The sequence below is a fragment of the Brassica napus genome, chromosome C5, assembly GCF_020379485.1.
Source record: "Brassica napus cultivar Da-Ae chromosome C5, Da-Ae, whole genome shotgun sequence".
Lineage (NCBI taxonomy): Eukaryota > Viridiplantae > Streptophyta > Magnoliopsida > Brassicales > Brassicaceae > Brassica > Brassica napus.
Window position 1 is genome coordinate 52,957,088 of NC_063448.1, and position 16,491 is coordinate 52,973,578.

Below are 16,491 nucleotides of genomic sequence, written 5' to 3' on the forward strand. Positions count from 1 at the left end.
GAATAACCGGCGGCAAAGAACAAATAACAAATAACAGAACCGCTTGGAGATAAATTGTCATGTGTCTTCTAAACATGATCGAGTTAAATTTTAATTGAAGAAGATCGAGTTTGAGAAGGAAGGAAGAGTAATGGGTGTCGATTATTACAAGGTTCTTCAAGTTGATCGGAACGCGAAAGATGAAGATTTGAAGAAAGCTTATCGCAAACTCGCCATGAAATGGCATCCCGACAAGAACCCTAACAGCAAAAAAGAAGCCGAAGCCAAATTCAAGCAGATCTCCGAAGCTTACGATGTAAATATTCTCTTACACAACTCGAATTTTTATTACATATGCAAGCAAAGTTCCAATTTTTCCGGGAATTTGAATTTGAGCAGTTTCGTTAGTTCCTCAATTCACTTCTCTGACTCAGTAAAGCTGATAAATTTACCAAATTTCAAAACTTTTTGGTGTACAAAACTGTTGATGATCTGTTCTTATGGTTGCATTGACCGAAGATTCTGAGCGACCCTCCAAAAAGAGCCATCTACGATCAATACGGAGAAGAAGGTCTAAACAGCCAGGCTCCGCCTCCCGGTTCCGGCGGCTTTCCGGGTGGTTCAAACGGAGGAGCTTCGTTCCGGTTCAACGGTAGAAGCGCTGACGACATCTTCTCGGAGTTCTTTGGAAGCTCAAGATCCTTTGGTGACTCACCGTTCCCGTTCCCGTTCCCTGGGGAAGTTTTCTCTTCTTATAGGTCAGCTAAAGGAGAAGCCTCTAACGCTGCTCCACCGAGGAAAGCTGCTCCTATAGAGAGACAACTACCTTGTAGTTTGGAGGATTTGTATAAAGGAACCACTAAGAAGATGAAAATCTCTCGGGACGTTATTGATTCCTTCGGGTACTTCCTTCAACTTTTTAGCTAGGCCTCTAATTTTCACATATATTGCTATGCATTTGCATTAATGTTTAAGAAACTACCTCCTTGTAGATTTAAGTTCCAAAACATTGATTTTCTTATAAAGTTTTACTTAGAGGTCGAGACTGGTTGTGTTCATTAGGCATGTGGGTTGGGTTAGTTCGGGTTATTCGGTTCGGTTAGTTTGGCTCAACATAAATCTTACTGAATTAACCCAAAATAAATTCGGTTCGGATAGTTTAGTTTTTGAAAATCTACCAAAGTGTTGATTTCTGTTAGATTTTGGTTTAAGTTTGTTAAAGTTTGGGATAAGTTCGGTTCAGTGTTTGGTATGGTTTGGGTATAATTTTCTTTTTATTAAATAAGAAAACTGAAGTAACCGATTGCTGAACCGAAAAGCCAACCGAATCGAACCAAACTTCTAACCGAATGGTTTGGTTCAAAATCCCAGACCCGGTGTTCATCTTGAGTTGTGTTGTTTCAGTATGCTAGAAACTAGTCTTTAGCCACTGTATATATTATGTTGGACTCATGAGTCATGAACCAATAAGTCATGTGAATTATGTTCCTATGCAGGAGACCCTCAACGGTCGAAGAGATCTTGACGATAGAAATCAAACCGGGATGGAAGAAGGGGACAAAGATAACCTTCCCTGAGAAAGGAAACGAGCAGCGAGGAATCATACCGTCAGATCTTGTATTCATAGTTGATGAGAAGCCACACGCTGTGTTCAAGAGAGACGGGAACGACCTTGTGATCACGCAAAAGATACCTCTCGTGGAAGCACTCATAGGCTACACTGCTCAGGTCACGACTTTGGATGGGAGAACGCTAACGGTTCCGGTCAACAACGTGATCAGCCCTTCCTATGAAGAGGTTGTGAAAGGCGAAGGCATGCCGATTCCTAAAGATCCATCAAGGAAAGGGAACTTGAGAATCAAATTCAACATTAAGTTCCCTTCTAGGCTGACAACAGAGCAGAAAACTGGAATCAAACGAATGTTTTCGTCTTCTTAGATAATTTAGTTTAAAAACGTTCCGTGTCTTTCTTCTACGTTTGTTTCAGTTATTTTGGTTGGATCTTTGGGCGGTCATTGTGATATGTGTAGGTGTGTGGCCGTGGGAGTGTTTTGTTTGAGAGATTGTAAGATTATTAACAATGTAGTTCTTACTTCTCATTTAGATTTCTCAACGTTCTTCCCAGCTTTTTTTGTTCTTTGCTTACAAGTTATTAAATTAAATAAAATGTTGGACAATTCTCTCGACAGTATTTTTTTTTATTTTTGTCACAAAAATAGTCTTAAAACTGACCAATTCTTTTTATTTTGAAATTTTTAATATTTATTTATTTATTTAAATTTAAATTTAAAACCCTAGTACATTTTTATTCTTTAATAAAACTTATTTTGATCATTTTCTTAATTGAGGAATATTTTTGTGATAAAAACATAAAAATGGATATTTTAGAAAATTTCTCTAAAATATAACTCAAAAAAGATTATTTACTTTTTTATAATTTGATCAGAGCTTTTATAAACTCGTGTTCTTCTCTATACAAAGTTCAACAAAAAAATTCCTAACATTATTCTGATAAAAACATTTCAATACAACCTTTTGTGTTTGTTCCAATGCTTAAGAAATTGCTAGACGGTAATTTGGTGATTAGACGTTAATAAATTATTGATTTATTTTATATATTTTATATTTATATTAGATATTTATCTTTATTAAAATTATAAAATTATTTTGATAAATTATTCAAATTACATACACACACAAAAAAAAAACAAAATTGTGGTTTTGTATTAATATTATTACTTAACTTTACAAATATAAACAAATTTAAATCAGTTTGCGCTGATTTAAACTAATTTAAAATGGTTTAAATCATTTGAATTGAATATTGTTTTTCCTAGGGTCGATTTGCCACTTAGCCGGACACCCCTAGACCAAATCTTTAGAACACTGGTTTGTTCTAACAATGTTCCCCATGTTTCTCTATGTAACTTGATTATCACGTGATTATGGTTTAGAGAGTTAGAGTGGGTGAGAGTCGTGAATTTGTATGTGATATAAAACATGCTCCTGCAAAATAAGAAACATGGAAGCATGTTTTGGCATAAGAACACGAGACTTATAACTTTACATTTTACACTTCGTTACTTTAAACGTAACGTCTCTAAATAAGTACCAAAGAACTCATCCACATTACCGTACAGCTCTCCTCTTGTCTTTGCTTCTTTGTGCTTAAGCATACTCTTTCTCTCCCTATTCATTTGTAATGTCGCAGCTGTATTCTTCAATGAAACCCACCCCAGTGCTGAAAGATGAGCTAGACATCGTCGTGATACCAACGATTCTAAACCTAGATTTCCTCGAGATGTGGCGACCCTTCTTTGAACAATACCATCTGATCATAGTTAAAGATGGTGATTCTTCAAGAACCATCAACATCCCTACAGGGTTTGACTACGAGCTCTATAACAGGAACGACATTAACAGAATCTTGGGTCCCAAGTCTTCTTGCATTTCCTTTAAAGACTCTGCTTGTCGTTGCTTTGGTTACATGGTCTCCAAGAAGAAGTACATCTACACCATTGATGATGATTGCTTTGTAAATGCCCCTCTTCTCTCTCTCTCTATACATATGTGTGTGTATATATTATTATGATCTCAAAGATGACAACAACTGTGCAATGTAGGTTGCAAAGGATCCATCAGGAAAAGAGATCAATGCACTTGAGCAGCATATCAAGAACCTCTTATCTCCATCAACTCCACATTTCTTTAACACACTCTATGATCCATACAGTGATGGAGCAGACTTTGTTCGTGGATACCCTTTTAGCATGCGTGAAGGAGCCATAACCGCGGTCTCTCATGGCCTCTGGCTCAACGTCCCTGACTATGACGCTCCCACACAGCTTGTGAAACCTCTTGAAAGAAACTCCAGGAAAGTTTATCTTTCAATTCAGCTACCAATTTTGTTATGCCTATCTTTTTTTGAAAGCTCTAATGATGAAGCAATGCTTCTTTTGCTATATGCAGGTATGTTGATGCGGTCATGACCATACCTAAAGGAACTCTCTTCCCTATGTGCGGCATGAACCTTGCTTATGATCGAGAGCTGATTGGTCCAGCTATGTATTTTGGACTCATGGGTGATGGGCAGCCAATAGGACGCTACGATGACATGTGGGCTGGTTGGTGTGTCAAGGTAAATGGTATAAACCACTAACTACGCTGGTCAAATGCAACTCTTATTCATTGCTTTTTGTTCAATGGTTAAAACCACAAATGTAGGTGATATGTGACCACATGGGATGGGGAGTGAAGACTGGTTTGCCTTACATATGGCACAGCAAAGCCAGCAACCCATTCGTGAACCTCAGAAAGGAATACAATGGGATCTTCTGGCTAGAAGAGGCCATACCTTTCTTTCAATCAGTGACTCTTCCTAAAGAATGTGATTCAGTGTGAACGAGAAGCTCGGGAAGGTGGATCCTTACTTCATCAAGCTTGCAGATGGAATGGTCACTTGGATCGAAGCTTGGGAGGAGCTTAACGCTCCAAAAGGAACTGAGACCAATGCACCAAGGGTCACTGAATAAAGCTTGTGAGTCACATGTGTAGACTCCTCTGTTTCTCTTACTGATTCCTGCAGTTGCTATTGTATGCTCTATGTAACTTTGAATATTGATACCAATTCAATTCACGAGATTCATGAACACCAACGTCAATTGCATATACAAAGACAGATTTAGAAAAGACATAAAGATGGAAACATAAGAAGATAGGAGATAACGGCAAATCAGAGCTTAGAACTTATCAATCTCAACGCCGTCTCTCAAAACCTCATAAGCATCACGGCTTCTGCTTTTCTTCATCCCTGCCGTCAAATGCACCTTTAAAGAGTCAGCAGAGATGCTCGTGACTTTGACCCAAATCATGACTTTTGTTTTCATCCCTTCAACATCAGCTAGCTTTCCCTTCTCCAAAAACCCTGTAACCGTCGTGGTGAACCTCAAGACCGATGAGTCTTTGTATCCGACTTCGCAGATCGTTGGGATAAAGACGGTGAGTTTCCTGGTCTGTTCATTGAACTCGTAGTTGGTTGCGTCGCGTGGAAAGATCCCAACAGGCAAACCAAACTCCTTTAGTAACTCGGGTAATGGCTTCTGCATCTTCCCTGATAACCACAGGCAAATCAAACTCCTTTTAAGTCAAACCGGAAACAGCAAGAATGAGTAGGCATACACAAAAAAAGAACTGACCTTTGATTTTGTTCACCAGCCATTTTGTTCCTCCTTCGATGCTCGTGGACAGAGACTGGAAGAAAAAAGATGTTATTAATGAGTTAACAGGTAAGGTTTAATCATTAACATGACACAGTCAAAGAAAGAGGATTATCAAATATAAAATTGAAAAATCTCTAATAATAGTTTATCTACTCTTAAGATCTTCCTCCGTCTACACATCAATTCACCTAATAATATCATAAACGGCCTCAAAATTGGCGAATTGTACAAATTTTGTATACAATTGTGGTTCTAAGTGAAGAATCAGCGAGCTACAACCAGCTTAAAGCGACACAGATAAAAGTTGAGGAGGGATCTACAAAACCGTAGATCCATCAAACAAAAGATGAAATCAAGAGCATCGGATAAAAGGAAGTACGTTGATATCGTCGCCGACGGAATCGAGCTGCTTGTTCGCCTTCTTCCCTAGCCAGTACGATCCGACTTTGTTCAAGATCTGATCCATTCTCTCTCGCCGAGATCGGAGGAAGTGAAGCTTTTTCTCTATCACCGATTCGTTTTCTTTTACATCACTATAACAGCCAATTGTATTTTGACACGTAGAAATGAGAAATAACTGATGTGGATTGCGGAACTAACAATTATTATTAGTTTCATAAACTTTGCTTAAAGGTTTTGGACTTTAGGAAATTGAAGAGGATATAGGCCTAGCCCAACTTCCCATAATGGGTTAACAAAATTTGTGACCATAATAAGACTACTTCATGATATTTTGGGATAAGTAATTACTCACTTAATTTTACAAAGATATTTTTTAAAAGAAAATCACACATATTAATAATAATTAAATATATAATCATAATTTTAAGGATAAAATGAACAATTTCTTATAGATTTCAACCAATATATTGTCAACAAAAAGTTTAAATATTTAGAAATTGTTACTATTAATTAATAAAATATGCATTGAAGAGATTTTTAAAAAAAATTCTATTTAAATTTTAAGTTTTCACACACACACACATATATCTAAATATATTTAATATATCATAAAATTAAATGTTGTGATTTTTTTTCATCAACATTTCAATAATTCACTATAAGTTTCAACCAATATTAGGTATAATTAGTGTCAATAAATAGTGTAGATATTTAGAATTTATTATTAGTAATTAATAAAATATCCATTGAAGGTGTTAAGGTTCTTTATAAAAATTTGAAAAAAAATTAAAATTTAAGTTTTCACATATATAAATATCTTTATTATATCATAAAAATTAAATGGTAATAAAATTATTTTGTATATTTTTCATCTAAAGTTTCACTAATTCAAGAAACTAATTCAAATAAAGTAAAAAAGGAAAACCGGATATAACGGAAACTTAACTCACAAAATCCGCGGGAAATAAAACCGTTGAAGAAAACTTACTATATATAAAACTACTAAAAGCACTATAAAAGAGATGGTTAATCAACATAACAGCCATACAATACAACCAAGGTAATCAAAATAAACACAAAACCACAAATACTATCACAACTACTCCCAAATTTGATTTGAACAACAAAGGAGCAAAGGCCAAGGACATGAATAATACCACCCACCAGCTGGTTATGCTCGGTTTAGTTCTGCATCATCAAGAGGGTTAAAAGTAAATTTTAAAACGGAAAGGAGAGAGAGAGAGAGAGAGAGAGAGAGAGAGAGAGAGAAGTGGAAAGAAAACGCAAACTCATTTTTGAAGACTTTCCCCTTTGTCTCTCTAAAAAAAAACTAAATCCCAGTTTTCGCATCCACTGCCGCCACCACTTGCTTAACGCGCCTCCGTTTCCCCTCCCAATCGCCGCCATCTCGATTCCTAGGGTTTCCGCCACCGCTTCTCTGTCCACCTGAGGTTTTTTTTATTCGAGCTGGATTATCTTCTCTTAAGCCGCTGGTGCAGTGGCTTTATTGATTGATTGATTGATCTAGCTTTCCCCAATCCGAACGAATAATCTAGGGCTGAGGATTTGATTTTGGTTTATTCCGGCGTGGTCTCCGATTTGGATGGCATTAGGAGACTTGATGGTATCTCGGTTCTCGCAATCTTCCGTTTCTTTGGCCTCCAATCACCGCTACGACGAAGAAGACGACGACTGTGTCTCCTCCACCGCTCACGGTGATTCGTCAGTCCCTTCGCGGAGGAAAGATTCCGAGGCCACCACGAGCAATATCTACGGAAATGGCACGGAGGAGAGAGACGCCACCGCCACAGCCACCAGTATGGCTTACTTGCCTCAGACTATCGTGCTTCGAGAGGTTAGACACAACGCATCCGAGGCTTCTGCTCCCTTGGGGACTTCCGACGGCATTGCATTGGCTCCCAAATGGCGGCTTAAAGAGCGAGTAAGTTAACTGATCTAGAGTATAGCTTGTGGATTTATTCTATCTGTTTAGTGGTGTTGAGGATGAAAGAGGATTATAGAACAACTACATTAACTGCTAGTGTACACTAGGTTGGGTGATAAATGTCACAGCAAACGAGGCATTTATTGAATCCGTTTGCAAATCTCATGTTATTTGCTGACTTTTAATTCTTCGTCTTCGCAGATGAAAACAGGATGTGTAGCTCTAGTACTGTGTTTGAACATTACTGTTGATCCGCCCGATGTTATTAAGATATCTCCGTGTGCTAGAATCGAGGCTTGGATAGGTTGAACCTTCTGCCAACTCAACCCTGTTACACTCTTTCTTTTGTGTGTTTACACTTTTTCTTTCTCTTTTATTTGATGGCAGACCCATTTTCCATGGCCCCGCCAAAAGCTCTCGAGGCTATTGGAAAAAATCTGAGCACTCAGTATGAGAGATGGCAACCAAGGGTGATTATTTATTTCCCTGCAACCTTATTTGTTATTGTTTTGTCATGTTACGTTTTTCATTTTTGTGGTATTATCTCTCTCCCAGGCCCGATATAAGGTTCAGTTAGATCCGACGTTAGATGAAGTTAGGAAGCTGTGCTTGACTTGTCGGAAATATGCAAAGACCGAGAGAGTTCTATTCCATTATAATGGGCATGGTGTACCAAAGCCTACTGCTAATGGTGAAATCTGGGTATTCAACAAGGTATGTTTTTTGCTAGCTTTTTTTTTTTGTCTACCATGTTCTTCTTCCTTTTCGTTTGCTACCACGTACTGATTGAACTCGTGTTTGAGCAGCATTATACGCAGTACATTCCATTGCCAATCAGTGAGCTTGATTCCTGGTTGAAGACACCGTCCATCTATGTTTTTGACTGCTCTGCTGCTAGGATGATTCTTAATGCCTTCGCTGAGGTAAAGGAAGCAACCACTTTACTCATGTTACACATCCTCCTGTCGAGTTTAAGACTTGGTTCTGCAATTGCCGCTCCATAAATTGATGAAAATTCACCTATTCTTTATGGCAGCTTCATGATTGGGGTTCTTCTGGTTCCTCTGGATCCTCAAGGGACTGCATTCTACTAGCTGCTTGTGATGTACATGAGACACTTCCTCAGAGCGTTGAATTTCCAGCTGATGTTTTTACTGCTTGCCTCACCACACCCATTAAAATGGCTTTGAAATGGTAAATCCTCTATTCATCTCTCACTTTTTTTTGCGTACTCAGATGTCTGTTTTCTTCCTACAAAACGTTTTTCATCAATCTACTTTATAGAGTCTTAGTTAGCATATTCTTGCTTCATCATGAGGTAACATCAAAACATCAGCTACGGAGGTTGTGCAGTTTCAGTTCTAGACTGCTGTACTATTAACTACTTTATATGGAATGTGTTTGATTTATGTCCATGTGGGACTATGCCGTTCAGTTTAGCTTGCAGCTTTCATAAAAGCTTTCGATTGCAGGTTTTGCAGGCGTTCTCTCTTGAAAGAAATCATTGATGAATCACTTATTGACATGATTCCGGGCCGCCAAAATGACCGTAAGACATTGTTAGGAGAGTTGAACTGGATTTTCACAGCAGTGACGGATACAATTGCATGGAATGTGCTTCCTCATGGTATTTCTCCAAAATTTCTGCATGATGTATTAAGGCCAATCCTCTTTAACTTGATTTGTTTGTTTTTCAGTGTCCCTCATGAGTGTTAGTTTTACCCTGCAGAACTTTTCCAGAGATTATTCAGACAGGATTTGTTGGTCGCTAGCCTTTTCCGAAATTTCTTACTTGCTGAGAGAATAATGCGGTCCGCAAATTGTAATCCAATATCTCACCCAATGCTGCCTCCTACGCATCAACATCATATGTGGTATCCTCGAAGAACCATATTCCTTCGTTAGATAAAGTGTTACGCGTCTAGATTTTTCCTCAGCTAGTTGTTACTTTTCAGGGATGCATGGGACATGGCTGCTGAAATCTGCCTTTCTCGCCTTCCCCAACTTGTTCGGGACCCAAACACAGAGTTCGAGGTTTGTTTTGCCTCATGTAGTTTCCTTTTAATTGTATAAGACGGAGCCTGTTATGATAATACTTTCTTCTTTCTTTTTCTAGCCAAGTCCTTTTTTTACTGATCAACTGACAGCTTTTGAGGTGTGGCTTGATCATGGATCTGAGCTTAAGAAGCCACCAGAACAGTTGCCTATTGTTCTTCAGGTGCAACCTAAATCTCTGTATTTTTTTCCATTTTTGTTGTGTGTGTGTGATAGAGAGAGAGAGAGAGAGAGACAGACAGACATATTGAATCCTCATTTTTCGCACAGTTTTGAGTAGATTTGTGTCAAGGGACATTACCTGGCTTCCCTCTGGACCTTCCATCATTATTTTGTAGATTACGATCATAGCGTATTTATAGACTCTGATTTGCTTCAGGTGTTACTTAGCCAATGCCATCGGTATCGTGCTCTTGTACTTCTTGGAAGATTTCTTGATATGGGTTCATGGGCCGTGGATCAGGTATACTTCTACATTTGAACTCTCTTTCCCTGTGGCGTACAAAGAATATTTTCTGGTTGTCCTTACACGTGAAGTGAAAATTCCTCTAGGCTTTGTCTGTTGGAATATTCCCATATGTGCTGAAGCTTCTGCAAACAACAACAAATGAGCTAAGACAGATCCTTGTTTTCATATGGACAAAAATTCTTGCACTTGATAAGGTAAAGTCTTTTGCGTTTAATCGGAAGATGATTGTAGCTTATCATGCATCTGCGTTTTGTTTTACAAATTAATGCTAGTTCCTATTATGGCTATCTTCTTAGTTCTTACTGTGTATCTGCTGTTTATCGAGAGTGACTAATGGAAAAGACATTATGTTTTTCATCTAGTTATTCTGAGATGAATGCTGAATGACATCAGATTAAGTTGTTTATCTCTGACCATCACACTTTCGTGTTGCTTAAGCTTTTTCTACGTCTTTGGATTATTCCAACATTGACTTGTCTCTGTTTGTTTACAGTCATGTCAAATTGATCTTGTGAAGGATGGGGGGCATACATACTTCATAAGATTTCTAGATAGCTTGGATGCAATTCCAGACCAACGAGCTATGGCTGCTTTTGTTCTATCTGTCATTGTGGACGGACACCGACGAGGCCAGGAAGCATGTCTTGAAGCTAATTTAATTGGTGTTTGTCTGGGGCACCTTGAACTATCCAGACCAAGTGATTCTCAGCAAGAAAAGTTTCTACAATGGCTTTGTCTTTGTCTTGGAAAGTTGTGGGAAGATTTTACGGAGGCCCAAATAATGGGTAGGGAGGCAAATGCGTTTAAAAAGTTGGCACCTCTTCTTTCCGAGCCCCAACCTGAGGTGAAGCTCAAATTTCTGTATAATATCCTTCTTTTAGCATTGTAATTTCTGACCACTTTCTCTTACAGGTAAGGGCTGCTGCTGTTTTTGCCCTGGGTACCTTACTTGATATTGGGTTTGGCTCAAGTAAAAGTTCTTTGGAAAATGAATTTGATGATGATGAAAAGATTAGAGCAGAAGAAGCTATCATTAAAAATCTCTTAGATGTAGTTTCAGATGGGAGTCCACTTGTCCGGTCAGAGGTTGCTGTAGGTACGCACAGCATGCAACTCTTGAACATTCATGATCGTGTGTTTGTGGGTTCCTAATTAGCGTTTGAGTCATTTAACTTCAAACAAAAAAAAATCTAACCTAATGGAAAACCATATTGATTTTTATTTGCTGAATTTAATAATTACCATTCACATAGACAGCCAAGTTTATCTGTTGCCTTTAGTTGGAGCTACTGATAGTTTATTAGTCGATACAACCATATAATCATATTGTCCCTCGTTTAGAGAGTTCATATATAGTTTTGTGCATTGTCAAATATCTGTCTTTGTTCAGTCTGCATATACATCTGAACCTTATGCTTGCTTATTTTAAATTTTTCCTATTTGATCCCGAAGCCCCTGTTGTTAATGTCTCTACAGCTCTTGCACGTTTTGCCTTTGGCCACAAAAAGCACCTAAAGTTAGCCGCAGCTTCATATTGGAAGCCTCAGTCAAGCTCTTTGCTTACTTCTCTCCCTTCAATCGCTAAACTCCATGAAGCTGGGAATGCAACGATTGTTTCTTTACACATGAGTCCTCTGACTAGAGCTAGCACTGAAAGCCAACCAGTTGCTCGTGAGGCGAGGATCTCAAGCAGCCCTCTCAGCTCGTCTGGGCTAATGCATGGATCTCCATTATCTGATGATGGTATCATGCATGACAGTGTCAGCAATGGAGCTGTCCATCAGCAAAGACTGTTTGATAACGCTGTTTATTCGCAGTGCGTTCGATCTATGTTTGCATTAGCTAAAGACCCATCTCCACGAATTGCAAGTCTCGGGCGGCGTGTGCTTTCTATCATTGGAATCGAACAAGTTGTTGCGAAGCCCTCGAAGACCACTGGCCGATTAGGGGAAGCTGCAACAACATCTAACACTCCTCTTGCTGGCTTATCTCGTTCATCCTCATGGTTTGATATGCATGCAGGTAGCTGTTTTTGATCATAAAATTTTAGAAGTTTTGCTTAATTCAGAAGGCTGTCCGTTTGTGAGTTTTGATCTTCCACTGTTGTTGACAACAGGTAATATGCCCTTAAGTTTTAGGACTCCTCCGGTCAGCCCTCCTAGAACAAACTATCTACCTGGACTGAGGAGAGTTTGTTCGTTAGAGTTCAGGCCCCACCTGACGGGTTCACCAGACTCGGGGTTGGCTGATTCGTTTTTAGGCGCCAGTGGATCTGAACGGAGTTTGCTCCCACTATCAACTATCTACAACTGGAGCTGTGGCCACTTTTCTAAACCGCTTCTTTCTGAAGCTGATGATAGTCAAGAGATAGATACCAAAAGAGAAGAGAAAGAAAAATTCGCACTTGAGCATATTGCAAAATGCCAGCACTCTTGTAAGTACTTTTTCTCTTTTATCTCTGAATTTTTTTCTGTGCCTATGCTAGTCACTTGAACTGACTTATAACATTTTAACTTGACCAGCTATTAGCAAGCTCAACAATAATCCTATTGCCAACTGGGATACAAGGTTTGAAACGGGAACAAAGACCGCTCTTCTTCACCCTTTCTCTCCTATTGTAGTTGCTGCAGACGAGAATGAACGGATCAGGTATGCAAGTTTCTTCAGAGCAGATTTAAAATTTGGATCTTCGATCAACTTCTTGCGTTAAGGTTAACCTTATGGTAGGAAAATTGCAGTCTAGTTCCCTCAAAACAAAAGGTGTTCCCTTTCGAAGCTAGATATATCATTAGTTGAAACTGTTCTTAAAATTTGATTGTCTCTCTTTTTGACATTTTTTTAAATCGAGATGCCTCTACTGCACTAAGTACTTTACTGTATTATCCTCTCAGAGTCTGGAATTATGAGGAAGGAACTCTTCTCAATGGCTTTGACAATCATGATTTTCCTGACAAAGGAATTTCAAAGCTCTGCCTCGTCAATGAACTTGACGACTCTCTGCTCCTTGTTGCGTCATGTAATATTCACAACTCTTTCCCACTGTTTGCAAATTGATTGATTATAGCTGCTGAGAAATGGCAGTTATGTCTTACACTAGCTTTTGAAATTATCTTTAGGTGATGGGTCTGTCCGGATATGGAAAAACTATGCAACAAAGGGTAAACAGAAGCTTGTAACGGGGTTTTCTTCAATCCAGGGTCACAAGCCCGGTGCACGTGACTTGAACGCTGTTGTGGACTGGCAACAACAGTCTGGCTGTCTGGTGTGTGATTGCTTATTCTTTTTGTTTTCCAAGTTACCTTGGCCTTTTTATTGTTATTTATGGATTAATGGTATTTAACAGTATGCTTCTGGGGAGGTGTCAACAGTCTCACTTTGGGACCTTGAGAAAGAACAACTTATCAGATCTATTCCCTCTGAGTCAGAATGCGGAGTTACAGCACTTGTAAGTCGACATGAATAGCCTTCTTCTTTATAACATAAAAACCACGCTAGAATATCGGGATTTATATGATCGATTAAACGCTTTAGAATGTCGTGATTTGTAGTCGGCTTCTCAAGTGCACGGGAGTCAACTTGTTGCTGGTTTCGCTGATGGATCTTTGAGACTCTATGATGTTCGGTCGCCTGAACCGTAAGTTACTTTGTTCATTTACAAATTCACACAAGAGAACTCCAATTATAACGAAAATTAGAACACCAAACTTTGTTTGGATACATCACCTAATATCATTTTCTTTCATATTGAAGGCTTGTCCTTGCGACACGGCCTCATCAGAAAGTTGAAAGAGTGGTTGGACTCAGTTTTCAGCCTGGACTTGATCCCTCAAAGGTTTGAACTGTCAGGTGTTTTTCAATTCTTTGTCGCTTTCCCGAGGCCAATGTCTATTCCTCTTTTTTTCCCAGGTGGTGAGTGCATCACAGGCCGGTGACATACAGTTCCTTGACCTTAGAACATCAAGGGACACATACCTGACGATTGATGCTCACAGGGGTTCACTCACAGCCTTAGCTGTTCACAGACACGCTCCAATAATCGCGAGCGGATCTGCAAAACAGCTAATTAAAGTGTTTAGCCTTGAAGGAGAACAACTAGGAAGAATCCTCTACTACCCTTCCTTCATGGGTCAGAAGATTGGTTCAGTGAGTTGCCTCGCTTTTCATCCCTACCAGGTTCTTCTTGCAGCTGGAACTGTGGACTCGCTCGTCTCCGTATACACCCACGACAACTCGCAAGCACGATGAGTCGCACACACCATAAGTGGAAAAAAAACGTTTCTCTTGTGATTAAAACATGAGCAAAAAAAAACAAGTCTAGGCCGTGTTGGGGTAAAGTGGGTGTGGTTTATATTTATTCGTTAAGCCTCCGTGGAAGTGTTAGAAAGAAGATCGCAAGTTAACAGCTAATGAAGGAGGAGGCTTCACCAAATAAGTTACTATGCAATGCACATAAATTGTGTCTGTAAATAGTTTCTCTGCTTTGCTGTTCTTTATAATTATGTTTCCTTGTGTGATTTTCTTTTATTTTTCATTATTGGTTTCATGTGTAAAAAAATGGTTAAAGTAATGGTGAAAACAAGTTTGCATTTTCATGATATTTATTTCAAAGGATAGTAGTATACTGAAAAGTTGTGCGCTGTTTTGTTTAGGTTACACTTGAATATCAGTTGGAATTTGGAAATATGCATAATAATCAATAAAAATATTCAAATGATCGTGAATTTGCTAGAAACGAATTGAAGAAGCTACGCATGGAGTACTGCCGAGTACTTAGGCATGAGTGACGATAACCCCACTTTGATCCACAACCATAGCAAAACTCAAAACCACACCTACAAAAATAATCCAATGAGCAGAATAATAAACAAATTAAAAACATGCATAATATAATGATTTGATGGCGATGAAGGTGACTGACCTGCAACTTATATGCATACAACCAACGAGTTTCTCAACGTAGAAGTTGCAACTAGGACACCTCCTCCACTGCTTCTTCTTAGCCAACTGAATCAACAATTTATCAACATTCTTCTTCTTTTCTTTCCGTTTGGCTATGTTTAATATTCCATTCAAAATTACGCGACACTTCTTCTTAGTCTTACCAACTCTCTGAAACTCCTTGCACCCAATCCCTTCGTGCCATGTCACTTTACACTGAGCGCAAAACAGTCTGTGACAAGACGGACACTCCGTCATCGTCACTTTATCATCACCACCCTCCACCACCAGCATCGCCGAGCAGCTTTCGAACGGACAGTAGACTTTCCCCGACGACATGAACAACGACTCGCACAAAGCTTTGTCCCATCTCTCCATCAAATTCCTTGGAATCAGATCTCGACATGTGTTTGGCTCTATCAGGTGAGTGCAATCCACGTCAGGACAATTGATTCCAGCTACGTTTTCTCCTATCCTGGTCTCTACGTAACGGACCGTGCACTCGGTGCAATAGAAGTGAGTGCAGTTACCTCGGAACATGTCGGAAGGAGACTTCTCGTCCATACATATCATACATAACATGCTAGATGGTTCTACGGGTTCGTTCCCTGCTTTTATCTCCGGTTCTTCTTCCTCGTGCTTGATACGCAAGGTAACATGCCTTTGGGGTTGGGGATGATGGTTAATCTCCTCCTCCATCGAAGTGACCAAAGAAGAAACCAGAGCTTCTTGGAGATGCAGATTATTGACATAGTTTACGTCGCAGGGTGGGAAAACTCTGTTGTAATCGTATAATTCATCCTGGTCGTAGTAATAATCTACCATCCTTGTGCGTGACGTTGATGATGATGATGAAGAGAAGCAGGTTCCCATTAAATCACTGTCTTTTGGTTTCTCCTCTTTTGTCTTGACTTTGAGTTAGGTCTACGAATTTAGGTTTAATACTAGCTTATTTTAGAAGGTATCTGCAAAATTAGATGAATGGAAATTTTCTTTCGATTTTTGTAATTGATCTTTTTTTACACGAGCATATATTTTTGCGTATAACTGAATATGTTAACATCTGCGTTTAAGAACTGTTTGGAAACAATAATAACAGTATAATTATGAATTGTTTGGAAACATAGATATAACAATATAAAAAAAGAAGTATATTATCCTTTTAGTAATTTTCTTTAAAAATATACAATCAAATAATTTTATATATTGTTAGCATCAATGATTTTTCAAATGACCATATATCTTAACAAAATGGTTTTAAAATAAAAAATTAATTAAATTTACCTGTAATTAATTATACATATATAAATTAATACAAATAATATGATATGAAATAAGTGTAAAATTATTTTTAGCATTTCATAAATATTAAAACATATCAATTTCCCTGTCCAAATATAAGTACTCCATTTATATTATATATAATTACTATTTTGAAACTGTAAATATTAATGTACATGAATAATATAAAACTGACATAAAAA

General features: G+C 38.5%; 4 protein-coding genes and 1 pseudogene across 5 annotated transcripts; 3 read left to right on the forward strand and 2 right to left on the reverse strand.

Moving 5' to 3' along the window:
• Window positions 1-9: 9 nt before the first annotated feature.
• Window positions 10-2,106, forward strand: LOC106400516 (dnaJ homolog subfamily B member 1). The gene is made up of 3 exons (XM_013840869.3): window positions 10-295; window positions 499-881; window positions 1,476-2,106. The coding sequence occupies exons 1-3, from the start codon at window positions 131-133 to the stop codon at window positions 1,915-1,917; spliced, it is 990 nt and encodes a 329-aa protein (XP_013696323.1). The 5' UTR covers window positions 10-130; the 3' UTR covers window positions 1,918-2,106.
• A 572-nt stretch (window positions 2,107-2,678) lies between these two features.
• LOC125587937 lies at window positions 2,679-4,620 on the forward strand (annotated as a pseudogene).
• Window positions 4,585-5,806, reverse strand: LOC125587938 (uncharacterized protein At5g01610-like). Its single transcript, XM_048759342.1, has 3 exons — window positions 5,578-5,806; window positions 5,175-5,229; window positions 4,585-5,089 (listed from the first exon to the last, which is right to left on the reverse strand). The coding sequence occupies exons 1-3, from the start codon at window positions 5,662-5,664 to the stop codon at window positions 4,719-4,721; spliced, it is 513 nt and encodes a 170-aa protein (XP_048615299.1). The 5' UTR covers window positions 5,665-5,806; the 3' UTR covers window positions 4,585-4,718.
• A 1,022-nt stretch (window positions 5,807-6,828) lies between these two features.
• Window positions 6,829-14,659, forward strand: LOC125587936 (regulatory-associated protein of TOR 1-like). 2 transcript variants are annotated; one of them, XM_048759339.1, is made up of 24 exons: window positions 6,829-7,051; window positions 7,157-7,542; window positions 7,747-7,849; window positions 7,933-8,015; window positions 8,101-8,259; window positions 8,352-8,468; window positions 8,582-8,739; window positions 9,018-9,172; window positions 9,275-9,419; window positions 9,501-9,579; window positions 9,662-9,763; window positions 9,980-10,063; window positions 10,153-10,263; window positions 10,563-10,913; window positions 10,982-11,165; window positions 11,546-12,091; window positions 12,186-12,503; window positions 12,592-12,718; window positions 12,961-13,085; window positions 13,186-13,331; window positions 13,413-13,514; window positions 13,618-13,703; window positions 13,820-13,901; window positions 13,976-14,659. In XM_048759339.1, exons 2-24 carry the CDS (start codon window positions 7,204-7,206, stop codon window positions 14,312-14,314), a joined length of 4,041 nt encoding a protein of 1,346 aa, XP_048615296.1. In that variant the 5' UTR covers window positions 6,829-7,051; window positions 7,157-7,203; the 3' UTR covers window positions 14,315-14,659. The 2 variants fall into 2 exon arrangements, with proteins under 2 accessions (XP_048615296.1, XP_048615295.1); XM_048759338.1 differs by having other exon boundaries at window positions 6,832-7,542.
• Window positions 14,418-16,052, reverse strand: LOC106399063 (E3 ubiquitin-protein ligase RNF14-like). Its single transcript, XM_048759341.1, has one exon. The coding sequence runs from the start codon at window positions 15,878-15,880 to the stop codon at window positions 14,939-14,941; it is 942 nt and encodes a 313-aa protein (XP_048615298.1). The 5' UTR covers window positions 15,881-16,052; the 3' UTR covers window positions 14,418-14,938.
• Between the last annotated feature and the right edge of the window lie 439 nt (window positions 16,053-16,491).

Excerpts from the sequence above, each read along its gene's own strand:
- LOC106399063 (XM_048759341.1), bottom strand. The coding sequence starts at position 15,880 with ATGGGAACCTGCTTCTCTTCATCATCATCATCAACGTCACGCACAAGG.
- LOC106400516 (XM_013840869.3), top strand. The coding sequence starts at position 131 with ATGGGTGTCGATTATTACAAGGTTCTTCAAGTTGATCGGAACGCGAAA. Across the intron at positions 296-498 it reads AGATCTCCGAAGCTTACGAT|ATTCTGAGCGACCCTCCAAA; the intron begins GTAAATATTCTC and ends CATTGACCGAAG. Across the intron at positions 882-1,475 it reads GACGTTATTGATTCCTTCGG|GAGACCCTCAACGGTCGAAG; the intron begins GTACTTCCTTCA and ends GTTCCTATGCAG.
- LOC125587936 (XM_048759339.1), top strand. The coding sequence starts at position 7,204 with ATGGCATTAGGAGACTTGATGGTATCTCGGTTCTCGCAATCTTCCGTT. Across the intron at positions 10,264-10,562 it reads AAATTCTTGCACTTGATAAG|TCATGTCAAATTGATCTTGT; the intron begins GTAAAGTCTTTT and ends GTTTGTTTACAG. Across the intron at positions 13,902-13,975 it reads CTGGACTTGATCCCTCAAAG|GTGGTGAGTGCATCACAGGC; the intron begins GTTTGAACTGTC and ends TTTTTTTCCCAG.
- LOC125587938 (XM_048759342.1), bottom strand. The coding sequence starts at position 5,664 with ATGGATCAGATCTTGAACAAAGTCGGATCGTACTGGCTAGGGAAGAAG. Across the intron at positions 5,230-5,577 it reads CCGTCGGCGACGATATCAAC|TCTCTGTCCACGAGCATCGA; the intron begins GTACTTCCTTTT and ends TTTTTCTTCCAG. Across the intron at positions 5,090-5,174 it reads GCTGGTGAACAAAATCAAAG|GGAAGATGCAGAAGCCATTA; the intron begins GTCAGTTCTTTT and ends TGTGGTTATCAG.